This window comes from Gorilla gorilla, chromosome 15 (assembly GCF_029281585.2).
Source record: "Gorilla gorilla gorilla isolate KB3781 chromosome 15, NHGRI_mGorGor1-v2.1_pri, whole genome shotgun sequence".
NCBI classification, from domain to species: Eukaryota; Metazoa; Chordata; class Mammalia; order Primates; family Hominidae; genus Gorilla; species Gorilla gorilla.
Genome location: NC_073239.2, coordinates 35,718,893 through 35,738,355, shown reverse-complemented (window position 1 = coordinate 35,738,355; position 19,463 = coordinate 35,718,893). Strand labels below are relative to the sequence as shown.

The 19,463-nt window shown below is 43.6% G+C and overlaps 1 protein-coding gene across 1 annotated transcript; it reads left to right on the top strand.

Moving 5' to 3' along the window:
• The first annotated feature begins 9,263 nt into the window (after positions 1–9,263).
• RNASE8 (ribonuclease A family member 8) lies at positions 9,264–9,829 on the top strand. Its single transcript, XM_031001639.3, is given in 2 exon segments — positions 9,264–9,573; positions 9,575–9,829. Coding segments are annotated over 2 exon segments (441 nt in total). The 5' UTR covers positions 9,264–9,286; the 3' UTR covers positions 9,729–9,829.
• Positions 9,830–19,463: the final 9,634 nt, after the last annotated feature.

Below are 19,463 nucleotides of genomic sequence, written 5' to 3'. Positions count from 1 at the left end.
ATACCTTCAGGGACATGGATCTTCACTACCACTTCACAAGAGTATAATGTGGATTAAAAGTAACAATACATATAAAGGGCTTAGTACAGTGACTAGCATGTAGGGAAAGTTTGAATAGTGTTAGCATTTCTGTTTATCATTGTGGTGTCAAATGTTGAGTGGCCAAACCTGTGATGAATGGAGCAGGCCTGACTTCCGTGACAGAAGAACAAAGGATTTAAACAAGGGAGGCCAAACTCCTCCTCATCCGCCTCTTGCCAAAAAGCTCCTAGCCAAGAGTAGATAAGGTAAGGTTCAAGGTCAGACAAAAAGGACAATATGTATTAGTTTCTGTAGATAAGGTTATTTGGGAGGAATGGATGGGTACTTTGAGTTGAAGGAGAAGTAAAAGGGGGCTTTGGAGAATTTCTGTTAAGATTACTTAAGGGAAGTTTTTCTCCTCTGCAACCTCTGTGAATTTATGAATCCAAAGATATGAAAATAAGTTGGAGGACTTAGGACCACTAACTTTTGAGGGTGCCCTCTGTATTCCCTCCCATCCAAAGGATTTGATTATTGCAGCAATTGATGGAGACAGGGCTCTAGTGACATTTCCAACTTCCCCTCCTGAGATATTTAAATTAGTCCTTAGGAAGGCTTACTATCCCCTCACTTCCATCGTGGAAACCTCTTATATTTTTCCCACCCTCTGATTCAGCTCCATTTTCTGGTTCATTTTTCATCACTCAAAACCTCCACCAATGCCTGTGACTCATGTCCAGTGGATTGGTTATAGCAGAAAAACATTGTGGTCATTACTTTCTATGGTTTTTTCATAGAAACTTAGTTGAACTTACACATTTAAAACATAAACTAACTGTGGTGTGAATTAGTACAAATTCCTGCTTGGGTCGTGGCATTTAGCACAAGATGAAATTTCCTATCTCCGTGGCTTTAGGGCTCTCCCAGTAGTAATCATAACATTATAATGCTGCAAGACATCTTGTCCAGTGTTCTCAGAGATCATCTAGTCATGCCTTCCTCATGTTGCAAATGAGCAAAATAACCCTGAGGACTTAAACACCTTACCCAAGATTACATGAATAATTTAGGCAAGAACTTGGGCTTTTTTGAACAAGCCCTGTGATATTTACAAAGTGGCATTCAATATCAAATGGATCTCAGACATCTTTCTTCTTTTTTTTTTTTTTTTTTTTGAGATAGAGTCTTGCTAGAGTGCAGTGGCACGATCTCGACTCAATGCAACCTTGTTGAGCTTTTTGGCCTCCCAGGTTCAAGCGATTCACCTACCTCAGCCTCCTGAGTAGCTGAGATTACAGGTATACACCACCATGCCCGGCTAATTTTTGTATTTTTAGTAAAGACTGGGTTTCACCATGTTGGTCAGGCTGCTCTTGAACTCCTGACCTCATGATCTGCCTGCCTTGGCCTCCCAAAGTGTTGGGATTACAGGTGAGCCACCACGCCCGGCCCAGATATCTTTCAAGATCAAATCATACATGGACTGGCAAATCAATCTGCAAATGGGCAGACCCCCGGATCTGAGACAAAAGCATGTTCGTCCAAAAGAGTATTAAGTGCCCGTAATCCTGACACGTTGCATTTCTGACCTTCACCTGAATGCTCATATTGTATCATTGAGATGGAAAAAAAAACAGTACATGAGGAATTGATGGCAAACTAGTCAAGCATGTCCCTGGCCGTGCCATTGGCTGCTGGAAACATAAATAAGGAAATGCAACAAGAAAAAGGGCCTGGACCTCCCATCTGCTATTCGGGACCAGGGTGAAAACATTACAGAGATCTTGTTTGGTGGAGCTCCGGGTGGGCCTGAGATATCCCAAGCATTTATCTTTGGTAAGGGTTACCACTTTTTACCCTTGAAGTTGGCATATCCAGAACAGGATCTTCATGGTCAACTAGAACCTGCAGAGCAATGCTTCCCAGAATTTCCCCTGAAGTGCTAGTAACCACAGAGGAAGATGAACTAAAACACCCAAAGTAGTGCCCAATGAGCTTGGGCTTTCTCTGAAGCTTCTTTCACTTAACTAATATTTATAAAATAGCCGTGCATATGAGTGTTTTATATGCTATCTTAAAATTTCGCTTGTGGTAATAGTAATAACGGATCAATGTCAATTTCCTCTTTTTGGTGGCTGTACTGTGGTTATGCACACAAGAGTACTTGTAATTAGGAAATAGTCACTGAAGTATTAAGGGGTAATGAGCATCATGTCTGTAACTTGTTCTCAAATAGCTCAGAAATGTTAATAATTGGGGAACTGGGTGAAGCATATAGGGGAGCTCTGTGTACGCTTTCTGAAACTTTTATGTACATTTTAAATTATTTCAAAGTGAAAATGCTAAAAAAATTTAATGTAACTCATTTGATTTTTTCTATCATACAAAGTTATTTTCTGTAAAAATAATGCCTTAAATTACTCCCCATCCCCTAAAAAGATGGTTTTAGTAAAATTGTAAAGAAGACATTTATCTTGTGACTTTGTGTACCCTCTGCACACATCTGTGTTCCACCTGGGGTAGCAGTACACTGGCTCTAATGTTTTCCCTTAACTTGCTCTTTGTGGATTTCTGTCTCTGACCAGTGTTTCTTTTCAAGAACTGGTTGAGGAAGATAGGACAGTCATGGGGCTAGGGCATTGGAAAGGTCCTTTTCATGCTGAAAAATGAGAAAATAGACATAGAGCACTTGGAACAGTGACTGGAACATAGAAAAGCCTCAGTAAATGTTAACTATGATTGTTTTTATCATTATGACCCTTATCATTCCTAGCAGGGCTGAAGGCTGCATGCAGCCTTGTTGTGGTAAGTCAGAGGTCTTAGGAGGGCAGCCGGCCTATGAGGGGAACTGGCATATCCAGGGAGCCATATGCCTCAGCTCTGGTTGGGTTGAAGACTACATCCTCTCCCTCATGAAGATGAATCCAGGAGTGAGGAACAAAGGGAGACAGTCCTCCCACAGAGACAAGCTCATAGTGCAAATGGGCACCCTAGGAAGGCCTCAAAGAACTACATAGAAAAGAAAAATGGACCTGGCAGGAGACAGGGTTAGCCACTGGAAACAGAGGAGGGCTTCCCAAAAGGAGTGTGGCCACTGGATTCCATGTGATGGAGCTCTGCTTCTCAGAGCCATAAACCAGGGCCCAGACCACAGGTCTCTCACCACCAGGAGGCTGTTTGAAGGTTGAAGCTTGAAAAACCCTATGGGGGTGGCACTTGTAGTTCAAAGACAACCCTCGTGGTACTCCTGTCCTTCAGGCCAGCAAACCAGGCAAACTTCTCTGGCACCCTCGCTCAACCCTCCTGGGGTATCCTGAAAGAATGGGTCTTTGGGAGATAGTTGTTTATTCTCTGCTCCCCTTCTTTCAAGGCACCTTCAGAGTCTACTATTAGGCCTCTCCTTACATACTAGTAAGGTGCTGGCTACTTACTAGCACTTTGATGTTTTTTCTTGTGTCACACAAGTGTCAGAACCAGGGGGCATTTTAGACATTATTCAACTGAAACTCCTTGTGTTATAAATAGTAAGGAGACTGAGAGGATCAGAGTGATGACTGAGTTCAACACACAGTTACTGAGTGCTCCTGTGAGCTAGCCATGTGCCTGGCACTATGAAGACAGAGAAGCACGGAAGGACCTGATTCCTGTCCCATGAGTTTACCATCTAGTTGGGAAGACTGGATGCTCTTACTGGATGAAAGAGTTAAATAGCAAAACAAGGTAGTACATGATTTAGAACCCAAACGAGTGATATTATGAAACAGTTAATGCTAAAGGAGGTTAGGGGTTGTATGGCAAGGTTCGTAAATGTGATCCTGAGCAAACTCATATGGTCAAGATGAGTTCTAAAGGATGGATAATATTTGAGGGAGGACTCGCAGGGAAGAGGGAAACAGAAGCAAAGTTGAAGAGAGCAAAACATGTGCTGGAGACAAAAGGAAAATCAGGCTATTAGGATAGAATTTGGTTAGAATAGTTTGTGTTCAGAGGGAAGATAGGGAGGCCACTCATACGGAATGGGTAGACTAGACGCAAGGTGAGTAGGAGAAGGCTTTGATTCCAAGCTGGGAAGGCTGGATGTTACCTTGCAAGCAAGAGAACCACTGGAGATAAACAGATCATCTTTAGAGAAATGATGCAGGAAAAGGAATATTTTAACAAGATCCATCCAACATCATTATACATGCTCAATTAAACTCAGGAGAAAGGGTAGGCAAGGAGGCAGTTAGAAGGTGGTGAGAGTCATCCAGACAGGCAGTGGAAAGGGAGAGAAATATGTACAAGAGAACCAATAAGACTAAGTGACTCAAGTGCCCCCCCATGCTTTGATCATGCTAAGTATTCAGTCTGTTAGCCTACTAATCGATATGGGGATGAAAGATTAGAAAAAGTCAAAGGAGACCAGTATTTTCAACTGGAAGCGCCAAAAACAGAAACAGGGGCCTTACAACGGGATAATCAGGTTTTGAGAAAAGTTGAATTCTCAGACAACAGAACTGGGTGCCTGATATAACTGGTAGGTAGTGAAGATTCATGTCACTGAAGGTATTCAAGCCCAAAAACCATCTGTTGGTAACGTTATTGCCAGGTGCATTGGCTCACACCTGTAATATCAGCACTTTGGGAGGCTGAGGCGAGTGGATCACTTGAGTCCAGGAGTTTGAGACCAGTACTGGCAACGTGGCAAAACCCATCTCTACAAAAAATAGAAAAATTAGCTGCACTTTGGCCGGGCGCAGTGGCTCACACCTGTCATCCCAGCACTTGGGGAGGCCGAGGCAGGTGGCTCATGAGGTCAGGAGTTCGAGACCAGCCTGGCCAAGATGGTGAAACCCCAGCTCTACTAAAAAATACAAAAATTAGCCGGGCGCGGCAGTGGGCGTCTGTAATCCCAGCTACTCGAGAGGCTGAGGCAGGAGAATCGCTTGAACCCAGGAGGCGGAGTTTGCAGTGAGCCGAGATCTCGCCACTGCACTCTAGCCTGGGCGGCAGAGCAAGACCGTCTCAGGAAAAAAAAGAAAAGAAAAAGAAAAATTAGCCACACGTGGTGGTGCAGGCCTGTAGTCCCAGCTACTCAGGAGGCTGACGTAGGAGGATCACCTGATCCCAGGATGTAGAAACTACAGGGAGCCATGATCGTGCCACTGCACTCCAGCCTGGGTGACAGAGCAAGACCCTGCCTTAAAAAAGAAAAAAAAAATACACTTCTGATCAGAGCAACAGCTAAGATTCAATGAACTCGGAAGTGCCTTCCTGCTTTGATATTCTATGAAACTGGGTCCATGTAAGCTAGTGAAGAGCCTTGCCCAAGGTCATGCAGCTAGTTAGTGAAAGAGGTGGGACCAGAATTCAGGGCTATTCATGTCTGGTTCAGTATTCTTACCACTAGACTATTTTAACTTTGATTGTAGTCTGAGTTGTACTCTCAGGGGTGACCAGAAACCCCATATAAAAACAAGATCAGTAAAAATTGGCTCTGAAATGAAACAAAGCTGCAGCACGGCCTGACACAGTGTACAGAGTGTAAATTTGAGGATCAGATCAAAGTGGCTCTGTCACTCACTCCTGTATGGCTGTGGGCAAGTTACTCAACTCCTACACACACAGACATTGTTTCCTTACCTACAAAATAAGCATAAATATTTCTATCTCATGGGGATGCTGCAAGATAAGTAAGGAGATGTTTTTAGATAGATTGATCACAAAAGAGATAATACACACACACACACACACACACACACACACTGCTGAGTTCAGTGTCAAGAACACAGTAGACATTAGAGATGGCATTCAGTCTTCTTCTCTTGTGATCTGGTGGGAACAGGCATTGACCAATCAGAGCCAAGACTGGCTCATCTCCATACCAGTGCACACAAGGTGACTCTTAGCCCACAAGAGGAGGAAACGTTTAGGCCAGCCCTGGGCTCCTGCTGCCATCCCCACTCTGTCACTTCAAAGGCTGGCAGCTTGGGTCTGTAACTGTTAATGAATTATCAATAAACAGGAAAGCAGTGTGGCAAGGAAAGATAACATGAACTTTGGAGCCAAACAGAACCGAATTTCAAATCCTGGCCCTCCCACTTACTAAATCTGTGGATCTTAACCTGCCAGAACCTTAGTTTCCTTTTCTGTAAAATTGGGATAATATTGTGGAACACACGATACAGTTTATATAAAAAGTTGTACACAAAGCACAATGCCTTGGCTCGTGAAGCACCTTTTAAAATGAGGTTCTTTACTTTCCACCAAGAACCTAGAACTGTACCGAGCACATTTTAGATGCTAATTAAATGATGGTTGGTAGCATCTCTTTCCTCCTGCTGCTGCTGTACCGCCCTGTGCTGACCTGAACCATAAGCAATGTGGTGTATGTTATCCTGGCTGCCTTTAGTAGGTAGTAAATAGTATACTCTATCCTACCATACTCCTAAGCATTTTACCACTTGCCACACTACTTTGAATATGTAAGATATATATTCCTCATTCAATATTGTTTCTGCAGAAATGTATCTGAAAAGATTTTTAAAGTTTTACTTTTGAAATTATTTGACTGCAAGTAAGTTGTGATTGGCACTGTTCCTTCTGCATTCAAGGTTTCCAGGTACTTGGGAATTCCTACAAAATGAGAAAACTAACCAAAGATTGTTTTCCAATGTAGTGAGCTTTTTATGTGTCCCAAATTTCAAAATAAGTGAAATCAACTTCATGCTACTTTAGTAGCAGGTAAGTAAATATTTTTTATTTGATTCTATATTTGACTTTTCCTGTATTGGAGCCGATATATTTTTCCCAGTCTCAAATGTTGTAGGCCCTTAGAAACCTCCCAGATTCTAAGCACTGAGCCTCTAGTGCTTAATGGATAAAACAGCCCTGAGGCTGTGGCAGTGGGGAAAACTCATGATGAATGACTAGGATCAAAATACACAATCAAAGGAACCCCATTCCCAGGCCTTCCTGAGTGAGGCTGGCCAGCTGCATGGGCCAGCATCTACTTCAGGGAAAGCATGTTTGCAACTTATTTGGAATCAGAGCTTGCAAAGTCTCTGGTCAGTCATCTTGGTTGGCAGTAAACGTTTAGGCCAGCCCTGGGCTCCTGCTACCATCCCCACCCTCTCACTTCAAAGCCTGGCAGCTTGGGTCTGTAACCGTTAATGAATAATCACTTGGTAACCCTTCCATCCCAATGGGAGAAGCTCAGCTGAGGGCCTGCAAGAGAGAAATGACTTCCTGGGACAGGGTGGTGGGAGGGAGTAGTGCAGAGGGAGGGAAAGATTTGTTCCCTGCTGCCCAAGTCAACTGCTTTCTGGGTAATGTTTTTCTGGGTTCAAAAATCAATGTTTTGTTTGCTTTATGGGGAGGAGTGCACGAAGGGATCCCTGCTGTGGAAAAGGTGAGTTCTACTGGCAAACAAGGCTCCTCCACCATGTTTGCCTGAGATGACAAACATCTCAGAATTTTTACATTCAGAAATGCAGATACTAGGAGCCTCAGCGAATTTTGCCACTTTGGAGAGCACTTTATCCCAAAGGCAGAGAAGTTACACAAATCCCAGAGGTTGAGAGACTGAGTGGAGTCCAACACACTATCGCCGACCTGAGAAACTGCAGTGCAGAGCCAGTTCCCCAACTGCAGTCATTTGCTTTAACCCTTGACAATTTTCACAATATCTGCTTACCACCCCTATTATTTTAATAATACGCTAAATATATATTTACTCATTTATTTTAAATAATTCTTTTAAAATGAAACTGAGTAATGCCATCTTTCAAAGAATACTAGTGTTACTTTGTAAACAGAAATAAAAATAAATATAATGAATATCATCTAACTTTTAAAAATTCTATCCAGATATTGTTTTCAGCTGAAAACTCAGCCTGAGGCCTGTTGTCGTTATTGAAAAGGAGGAGAAACAAACATGGGAAAGTGTAAAAGAATTCACCTTCTTGCTCTAAGAGGAGACTTTCTCTTAAATGTTTTTAGAAGGGTCTGAAGAAATTAAGGCAATGAGCACACACCACCTAAAACCACAAACAGAGACACACTCACTCTGCTCTGCTCCTATGGGAAACTCTTTCCTCTTTCCTTTTTAGCTTGGCGCCAGCCCAAAGGGATGGGTTGAACATCAGGAAGCTCTTAGCCCCAGCTCTGCCACTCACTCGGCGGCCTCGGAAAGAGTACTTGCCCTTTCAGGAACTCAAGCTGCCTCGTCTTTAAAATGAGGGAGTCAACTGAGATGAACTCTAAGGTCCCTTCCAGCCCTGACCCTCTATCCTTCCAAGACATTCTCCAGCAGGGCAAAATGTCAGGCATGGAAAGAACCCAACTCACCATGCTGCTTTGCCAGCTGGAGCTGCGATCCCTTCACTAGGAGCGACCATTTTTTCTAACTTCAGTGAGAAACTGGGCCACAGAATGGGGAGGAATGCATCTGACTCCACGACCTTAATAACAACTCTTTCAGGGACACCTAAGCTAGCCCAGCAGAGTGGGGTATTGACCTTCACATGTTTTTCTTCAAGATTTAGTTTGTCTTAACCGGGCGCGGTGGCTTACGCCTGTAATCCCAGCACTTTGGGAGGCTGAGGCAGGTGGATCACCTGACGTCAGGAGTTCGAGACCAGCCTGACAAACATGGAGAAACCCAGTCTCTACTAAAAATAGAAAAAATTAGCTAGGCGTGGTGGTGCATGCCTGTAATCCCAGCTACTTGGGAGGCTGAGGCAGGAGAATTGCTTGAACCTGGGAGGCAGAGGTTGCAGTGAGCCGAGATCGCGCCATTGCACTCCAGCATGGGCGACAAGAGCGAAACTCCATCTCAAAAAAAAAAAAAGATTTAGTTTCTCTTTGTGATTTCTCACAGTCTCAGAAAAGATACCTGGGAGTGTGGGAAGAATAGGAGTTAGGGAACCAGAGAGGTGCTGGTTAAAATCTTGTATACGACACGCTCTAGCTGTGGGATAATAGGAATTTTCTTAACTTTTCTGAGCCTCATTTTATTCATATATATATATGAGAAGGTAATCATACCCATAAAACTGTTGTGAGAGGTAAAGAAGGTAAGTGTTTATTAGAGGCACAAAAAGGCACATTATCTGCTGGTACTAAACAATAGAATGCCAGGGGTGTTCAATATCTTAGGCTGCACATTGCCCTGCAATAACTGGCTTAGGGTATGAAATTCTTAGAAGGACTAACAAGACTCCCCCATGATGACCTATTCATCCACCTACCTCCCCACTCTGTTCCACAGTCTCCCTTAAGAGAGATGGCACCGGCCAGAGGAGGACGCTGCCCCCTGCTGCTGCTGCTTCTGGGGCTGTGGGTGGCAGAGGTCCTAGTCAGAGCCAAGCCCAAGGACATGACATCATCTCAGTGGTTTAAAACTCAGCATGTGCAGCCCAGCCCTCAAGCATGCAACTCAGCCATGAGCAACATCAATAAGTACACAGAACGGTGCAAAGACCTCAACACCTTCCTGCACGAGCCCTTCTCCAGTGTGGCCATCACCTGCCAGACCCCCAACATAGCCTGCAAGAATAGCTGCAAAAACTGCCCTGACCATGAGTGAGCTCACCTCAGGGAAGTACCCAAACTGCAGGTACAAAGAGAAGCACCTGAACGCGCCTTACATAGTGGCCTGTGGCCCTCCACAACAGGGTGACCCAGGGTACCCACTTGTTCCTGTGCACTTGGATAAAGTTGTCTAAGGCCTGGTGCCCACGTTCCACCTCACACTCTGCAGACTGTATGCTGCTGCTTTTCCTCCCTCCAGTTCGTTATTAATCCTTGCTCCCCACTGCAAATGCCATTTCCCTCCCACACACCCAACCTCACATACTCTTGGTTTCTTAGGGAGTTTTACAGACGCTCCAAATGATGAGAGAAGAGGGCAGATTCTCTTCAGCCTTTCATTGTAGCTTACTTTGCAGCCCTTCCAGAGTCAAGCACTCAGGATCCCCACAAGGATGGATCTGGGTTTGGTGAGGCCTGTGGCTCACCAAAGACCCTCTTAAAGAAAAAGAATATAAAATTACAAATGTAAATAAGTCAGGTCCTTGGAAGGGCTGTGGCTGGACAGTTCAGGGAGATCCCAGACAGGGGTAATTATCTAAGGAAGGAAGGAAGGGGAATCTCTGCTGTGTTCCCTGTGTTGGGCAAAGAAATGCATCTGATCTTGCTGTAATAAAGACTCTGCTGTTGCTGATGGAGTGTGTGTTACTGTCTTGGGGTAAGTGGAGAGGTTTGGAGCTCCAATTCCGAGGCCCTGAAAAGGCCCTGAAACACTTACTTCTGTGAGGCATCAGCTCCACCTGCCTTGCAGGCCGGAGGGAGAGCAGCACCCTGAGCAGGCACAGTCTGGGAAGCTGGCTTGATTCTGTCCTCCAGCCCCTTGAGGGCTCTCTGGTGGCCCCCTCTCATGTGAAGGGGTAGAGTGACAGGAAGGACAGGCTGAGCCCTGGGATGCCAGTCAGGTCTGAGGCCTGACCCCCTTGTGTGTGCACAAGACCAGAGTTCATGCTTCATCGATGTGACCCAGAGCAGGACCCTCAGCATTCTGGAGTGAACTTCCCTCCTTGGGGAATTTCAGAATCAGGACCTACTAGGAATCCTGATCTGGTATTAATCATTGCTGAAGACTAACTGTGGTAAAGGAGCAGTTTTATATGCAATCGGCCATAGACCAATACTTTCGTAAAATACAATACAATGAATTACTGGAAAATGAAATAGAACATATAATTATAGAAAATACAAGCTCAATTGTTTTATTACTAGATTCAATTTATATAAAATACTCTGTCAAATTGCCATAAAAGTTACTGGTTTTTTTTGGGTTTTTTTTTTTGCTTTTGCTTTTTGTTTTGAGACAGGGTCTCACTCTGTCACCCATGCTGCAGTGCAGTGGCCCAGTCTCTGCTCATTGCAGCCTCGACATCCTGGGCTCACGTGATCCTCCCGTCTCAGCCTCCTGAGTATCTGGGACTACACGGGCAAGCATGGCACCGCACCTGGCTAATTTTTGCATTTTTTTGTAGAGACAGGGTTTCACCATGTTCCCCGGGCTGGTCTCAAACTCCTGGGCTCAAGCGATCCCTCAACTCCTGGGCTCAAGTGATCCACCCACCTGGACCTCCCAAAGTGCTGGGATTATAGGCGTCAGCCATGGCGCTCAGCCCATAAAAGTTTCTTAATGTTTCCCCTCAATTTCTGTACTTGTATTGATAGATATTCACAGAGAGAAAAACATACACATATTATACACATATACGCACATACATACCTACATACCAACATAAGGCACACACATACACACCCCCATATGCATATACATACAGAGGAACACATAGTCACAACGCGCACCTGTGTGCACGACACCCACACATACTCATATACTCACACTCAGCAAGACACCCCCTCTTCTTCCCCATGCTATCTCTGCTTCCTTATTACACCTCCTTTCCCATATTTGGAAAGAGAGTTTCCTACACAGGCTATGATTCAGAGTAAGGAAAGGATGTTTGGTGAAACGTGAAGTGGCAGAGAAAGCATAGAATCCAGAAATTCAAAATCCCAGCCCCCTTCTATGCTTTCTAGAACTAGAACTCAATGCAGCCTCTCACACCAACACCATCTCACCCCAAGCGTAGTTTCCCCCACAGCCTCCAGCCCCCTCCACACTGCCCTGCCCATCACTACCACTCTGCTGCCCACCCTCTTGCTTATAACCAGGGAAGACATCTGGAAGTGAGAGAGAAGCAGCATTCTTCCATCCCCTGGCTTCTTCCCAGTGTTGAGGGCAGGCTCCACTTCCTGCGGCTGCGCCTTAAATGACGGTGTTTCCCAGGGTCCTGTTCTGAGCTCTCTTTTCTTCCCACACTGTACTCTACCTGAGTGACTTGATTTACTTCCATGGCTCCAACCACCATTAACCTACTCCCAAAGACAGGTATATCTCCAGCCCAGAGCTCCCAAAGTCCAGACATACATGTCCATCTTCATACTGTTACTAGCCCAGTCAGTGTCCCACAAGCATCTCAACCCAAAACACTCAGAACTAAGTTCATAATCTGCCTGGCTTCCAAACCTGCCCCTCCCTTCTCCTGCAGCCTCTCGGTGTTCGTTAGTGGAAACATCATACTTGATCATTCAAAGTCCTAATCTAAGACACATCTGTGTCAACTCGTGCTTGTTTGTCTGTTTCTCCAGTAATTGCCCACCTTATCCCAGGAACTACCTCAAGAGGACATATAAGTTATTGAGTTTTATTTTCTTTTGTCCAAATAGCACTGGGTTCCTAACATGTGCTCAATACACATTATGGCCTTGGAGGGGGCAGTGATTTGGAGCTAGGCAAATATACCTAGGTTGGTACAACCGCAGATTCACTATCTTGTTTAGAGGGCAAGATTAAAGAGTACATGTGAAACTATCAAGTAATAAGATAGAAAAGAAGAAGAAACCAAATGGATTCTGTAACATTTTTCTCCCATCTCCCCTAGGGTTTCATTCATCCTAAAGTTCATTTATCCTAACCTGAAGTTCATTCTCCGTTGAATGTTAATTTTCCCGTTGCATATTTCCGGCATAGCATTAGGTCTGTAGCCAGGGTTAGGCAACACCAGGAGAAGTTCAACCATTCAATATCTGTAAGAGTTGTGGCCCCGGAAGCTGGGAAGAGTGTGAAAAGCATTCAGAGTAGAATGAATCGTTAAGTAGACTAATTATATCCAAACAAGTGGGGGTAGCAACCTGGGTAGGAGTTTCTGACTTCCTTGTGTAGGCTGAAGAATTAGATGGCCTGTAACTTGAATCTAGGGGTCATGGGCTGTAAAACTGGCCCACTCTGAGGGTAATGACACAGCACCCATAAAACAGGGCTCGGTGAGGCAGCTGGGGCCACAGAAGAGCTGCCCAATAGCCTTGGGACAGAATCTCTACTGGGTATGTTCTCTGGGCCCCTGAGAACGTGTTTCCAAAAAATCACTTGAGAAGGGGCTCCTCAGCCCCTTTGGGAGGACATAAGTATTTTCCAATGGGTAAGTATGTTCTAACATCCAGAAAATTTAGAATTAAGTATAGAAATGTTTAAAAGAATCAACACATTGCATTAACATGTTTGTATTAAGGAATTTGTATTAGGCTTGTCATTCTAATTTAAAATGCACATGATTTGAAATGAGACTTTCCTTTAAAATTAGTTTTGGATCATTTAAGAAAACATAGAAATTGAATCATCATATTTATAAATTGTTAGATTTATAAAGGTTTTTAGGTATTCAGGAATGTTTTGCTGGTTAGCTCAAATGCCCAAATTACTTTATAAGGACATAGAATATATATTGAATTTATAAAATATCTCTTTTAATGTTTAAAGAGTTTCATTAACTACTTACAAATAAGATCAAATAGTCGGTGAATACAATTCTTTAAAGTGATTATTAGAATTTATTTCTATGTAAGTTAAACATAAAAGCTTATAGAAGCTGATTTATAACTTTAACATAGGAAACATAAGTGTTAAAAAGCCAAGTGGCCTCTAAATACTCTTTGTTGGACACAAAAGAAACATTTTAAAAACTCACATTGACGCTACAAGACCGATTCATGTTCTATGATATTTTCATCTATACTGCACAGTGGGCTTTGGTGATTATATTTTCCGGTGTTAATACGTTTGTTGATTTTGATGGGGCGTTTAGCAGAGAGGGAAGCTCAAGGCTCAGGCTCAAGGGCATGCGACTGGCAGTGGAGCCCTCAGAGTGGAACCTGGACCTCTGTCTCTCCTCAGCATCCTCCTCCCTCTGCACTGTGCTGCCTTCAGTTGCGTTATTTTTCTGACTTGGGAATGGGAGTATTATATCCTAGAAAAACTGAGAAAGGGGAGCAGGGTTTGCCTGAGGCCAGTGTAGGGGTGGCAGAGGATTTCAGCAAAATATACTCCAAGAAAAAGTAAAACTCAAAGGCTGTGGTCAGGTCTCTACCCTTTATAGGGACTTTTCCTCCTTGGCCAAACTTAGAGTTTGAGACTACTTTTACTAAGTAAAGTAGCTTTTAAAATGTAAACAAAATAGGCTGGGCACAGTGTGTGTGTGTGTGTGTGTTTGTGTTTTGTTATTTGAGATGGAGCCTCACTCTGTTGTCCAGGCTGGAGTAGTGCAGTGGTGCGATCTCAGCTCACTGCAAACTCCACCTCCCAGGTTCCAGTGGCTCATGCGTATAATTCCAACATTCTGGGAGGCTGAGGCAGGAGGATCAATAGAGCCCGGGTGTTCAAGACCAGCCTGGGCAGTATAGTGAGACCTTGTCTCTAAAAAAAAAAAAAAAAATTGTTTTAATTAGCCAGGTGTAGGGGTGCACACCTGCCTGTAGTTCCAGCTACTGGGGATGCTGAAGTGGGAGGATTGCTTGAGCCCAGGAGGTGGTGGTTGCAGTCAGCTGAGATTTCACCACTGTACTCCAGGCTGGGCAACAGAGCGAGACCCTGTCTCAAAAAGGAAAGAAAAGCAAAAACAAAAAACGCATTTTAAGCAACCAGTTTCTTCAGTAAATTAGAGTGCCTGCCTAAAAGTGGTGTGTACGTGTGTGTGTATATGTGTGTGTGTGTATATAAACACACACGTGTTCAGGGTGAGGAAGTAAAGTTCTGTTAATGGAATTAGGAGTGCTATATTCCGCCAATTACAGATCTTTTGGGATTCCAAACTCCTCATCTGAAGTGCAAATATCTATTGGCACAAATAAAACAAGATAATGTAACGATTACTTGGAATCAATCACTTAGGTGTTGGATTTGGCTTGGGGTTATTTGGAGGCAAGGCAAGGATATAGGTTTTGTAATTGGGGGGTCTTATGAGTATGTTCAACATGGGCAGAGACCTGGAGGTAGACACTAAGTACGAAAAAAGGAAATGTCAAGGAACTGGAGACAAAGTTTTACCTGCTGCTTGGCAGTTCTGAAGTCTGGAGGATGGGAATGACTTCATGCTGTTGGAATTCCCAGATTGTCTGCTCCAGGAGACTGACTCTGCTGGGGTTCTGCCAATGAGAGCTGGGGCCACTGCTAGCTATAACAGGCACAGGTTATGTCTTAATAAATGTTCATTTAACAAAATGTGGTTTTGGAGCAAAGGGCTGGGGGTAGGAAAATGTACAGATCACAAATCTGGAAAGCTTATAAACAATTTCTTTAAAAGCTCTCTCATTATGCTTAAAATTTTTCAGTGAGAGGGAATTTACCTATAGAGACAGCTTGTCCCATTTTCAGGCAACTCTAAGTATTCAAAACTCCCTTACATAGAACCTAATCTGCTTCTTTATAACTGCAACAATTCACTGATGCCCTACCGCTTTGAGCCATTCAGAATAAGCCCAATTCCCCTTCACAATCAACCTTTTTAATATTTTAAGAGTGTTTCATGACCCCTGCCCTCCACATATTGCCACATCTGGCAATAACAAATGTTATAAAATGGCTCCTACCATTTGACCCAATAATTCCATTTTGTAAAATATGTCAAATGGGAATAATTCAAAGTGGGGAGGAGTACATTTCTACAAATCTTTTTATACCTTTTCTTTGTACAGTGGAGAAAAGTTAAACATAATATAAATTCCCTAAAATTGAGAGTGACTAAATGAATAGTGAACAACCACTTTAGGCTTTTTTTTTTTTTTTTTTTGAGACAGAGTCTCTCTCTATTGCCCAGGCTGCAGTGTAGTGGCATGATCTTGGCTCACTGCAACCTCTGCCCCTTGGGTTCAAGTGATTCTCCTGTCTCAGCCTCCCAAGTAGCTGGGATTACAGGTGCACGCTGCCACACCCAGCTAATTTTTGTATTTTTAGTAGAGACTGGGTTTCGCCATGTTGGCCAGGCTGGTCTTGAACTCCTCACCTCAGGTGATCCGCCCACCTCGGCCTCCCAAAGTCCTGGGATTACAGGTGTGAGCCACCGCACCCAGCCTACTTGATGCTTTAACTAAAGACAATGTAGGCAAAAATTATACTTATGCATGGAAATATATAAGGACAATGCTACATGAAGAAAGCAGAACACAAAACTGTTATTTTCAAATGGGTTACAACTACATGAAAGAGTTTCTGGGTTTGTACATCAACAAAGTCCATAAGCGACTTTGGAACCTTTCCAGAAGTCCCCCTCCAAACCATGCTTCCTCCAGACTCTTCTACTACAATAAGCCTACATCTGAGCCAGATGATGGTCCACATCTGTCTTAAATTCTGTCCCATGGCTGGACATGGTGGCTCATGCCTGTAATCCCAGCACTTTGGGAGGCAGAGGCAGGCAGATCACCTGAGATCAGGAGTTCGAGACCAGCCTGAGCAACATGCTGAAACCACATTTCTACTAAAAATACAAAAATTAGCCAGGCCTGGTGGCGGGTGCCTGTAATCCCAGCTACTTGGGAGGCTGAAGCAGGAGAATTGCTTGAACCCAGGAGGCAGAGGTTGCAGTGAGTCGAGATTGCACCACTGCACTCCAGCCTGGGCGATGAGCAAAACTCCATCTCAAAAAAAAACAAAAAACAACAACAAAAAAATTCTGTCCTGCATGCCTTCCACTTTCAAATATCCTCCAACAGACAAACAAACAAACAAAAAAAAAACCTCATGAGGACTGATTCCAGGAAGACAGGAAAGCAGCTGACCCCAAGCCTCTGCCTTGCCATTCCCACCTCTCACTTGTTCCCAAAACCATTCCTGTTCTCTGGAGCTTTCTGCCCTCCTTTCAGTCTTCACTTGGATTTATGATCTCTTTTGGGAACTGGTCAGACACTAGCTGAAAAAGCAGTGACAAAATAGACAAGGTCCCTCATTTCATAAAGTTTATTTTTAAATTATATGTGGTAGAAAGGTGAGTCTATTATGATAGACAGAAAATAAATATATAATCAGTAGAGAAAAATGCTATGAAGAAAATACAACAGAATAACATTATTCAGAAAGACAATGGGTGAGAGACCACTTTAGACCAGGTGGCCAGGGAATAAGACCTTTGAGACTGTAACACTTTAGTTAAGACCTGAAGGATGACAGCCAGCCACTAGAATCGTGAATGAAAAGAAAGCTCCAGACAGAAGGAAAGAAGAGCAAAAAGGTGCCAAATTAAGCATCTTTAGGAATAAGTAAGGCATGTTTAAAGAACTGAAAGAAGGGGCCAAATGCAGTGGCTCATGCCTGTAATTCCAACACTTAGGGAGGCCAAGGTGGGCGGATCACCTGAGGTCAGGAGTTTGAGACCAGCCTGGCCAACATGGTGAAACCCTGTCTTTACTAAAAATACAAAAATTAGCTGGGTGTGGTGGTGCAAGCCTGTAAACCCAACTACTTGGGAAGCTGAGGCACCAGAATCACTTGCACCTGGGAGGTACAGCCTGCAGTGAGTCCAGATTGCAACACTGCACTCCAGCCTGGGCGACAGAGCAAGACTTTTTTTCAACAATAACAACAACAACAACAAAAACCTGAAAAGCTGAAAGAAGTCCACTGTGGCTGCAGGGTCACTAGTGGCTTAGCATAATGTCACCACAGGGCTATGGTAAAAGATGAGGCAGAAAAGAAAAGGAGAGATAGGCAGAAAAGGAATCATGATGCAAATGGAAAGCCATTAGACGGGGTTGATGAGATTTATTTGGATTTTTTTTTTGGTTGTGATTTTTTTGTGTTTTTTTTTTGGAGACAGAGTCTCACTTTGTCGCCAGGCTGGAGTGCAGTGGTACAATCTTGGCTCACTGCAACCTCCGCCTCCCAGGTTCAAGCGATTCTCCTGCCTCAGCCTCCCAAGTAGCTGGGATTACAGGCATGTGCCACCACGCCCAGCTAATTTTTGTATTTTTTAGTAGAGACAAGGTTTCACCATGTTGGGGTTTCCCCATGTTGGCCAGGATGGTGTTGATCTCTTGACCTCGTGATCCACCTGCCTCGGCCTCCCAAAGTGCTGGGATTACAGACATGAGCCACTGCGCCCAGCCTGATTTATTTGGATTTTGAAGATTACTCTGGCTATGGTGCAGAGAATGGCTTATCAGAAGGTAAGAGTGGAACAGGCAGACAAGTGGGGAAACTAATGTGCTAGCACAGGCAAGATGCTGGTGGTATGGACCTTGATGACACTTAGTTCGGAGAAGACAAGTTGTTAATTTTTGAAAAAATATTACCAATCAAATAAAACCAAAACCAATGAAAAATTAAACCATAAATAGAACTGATATATATTTACATATCACACAGATTTTTTACCCTAAAATAACTAGGATATTGATCCCCAGATTCCTTGGAAGGCAGAGCTAACAAGAACATGTGCTCTCAAGTCCATCCCTAAAATTCCCTTTGTGGTCCTTCATTAATTCCCCCTAACTTGAGGCATGGGGCTGAGGCACAGCCCTAGTCACTGCTACTCTCCAAGGGAGAAATAGTGAGCAGCCTAAAACCCCAACCCTCCATAAGATGGCAGTCATGGCTCTTGGTGCACATAAACCAGGCAATAAGCAGTACAGACACAGGTGTTTCTTCCACCTTCCCCCGTATTAGGATAGCACTAGTTTTCCATAAGAACCATACTGGAAATGTCTTCGGAATTATTTTAACTATTACTCTATAACAAGTCTAGAAAAAGGTAGGGTTTTTTTTTCTCTGACCCACGGGGACATATCTATCACTTTTAGAACCTCAGTGCTGGCTTCTACAAAAACAAATTTAACTTTTTTAGCGTGATGGTTTGGTGGCAGAAATGGTGATGTGGTGTTTAAAACTCTTCTTTTATGAACTTTGACAGCTTAGATGAGACCCTATAACTTACTGGTTGCGACTGAAGCCTCTAGCATCAGACAGCCTGGGTTCACATCCTGGTTTCTCATTTACTGTGTAGCTTAGAGAGAGTTTATTAACTTCAATAAGCTGCAATTTCATCTGTAAAACAGGAGTTTGAGAAGCCCCAAAGAGTCTTAAATGGGTGAAATATGGTAAGAACTGTTTGTGAATGAGAAGGCTTCTAAGTCTGGTCTATTCCCAGCCTCTAATTTCTCCCTTATAACTTTACCCTTTCACATTCCCCCACTAAAAACACACGTATCAACACATACTCTGTTGTGTACACACGTACACACACAGACACACACTTTTAGGTAAGAGCCTGCATTCTTTGGAGAAAGTGGTATTTAACTGCTGCAACCACATGTCACTTACTTACTTAAAATAAACCATTGTAATTTAGCACAGATTTTAAAACTCCTGGAAAGAAGGGGTAACTGCATCCCTGATTCTCTATCCAAACTCCCTTACCCCACCAGCTCAAAAACTTTCAGTAGCTCCCCTTTTTCTCCATGAAAAGAAAATGATCCACTCCCTTTTTCCAGGAGTTTGTGGACCCCCATAGCCAGATTAATTTATATTCCACTACCTAAGAGTAGTGAGCCTTGGAGTC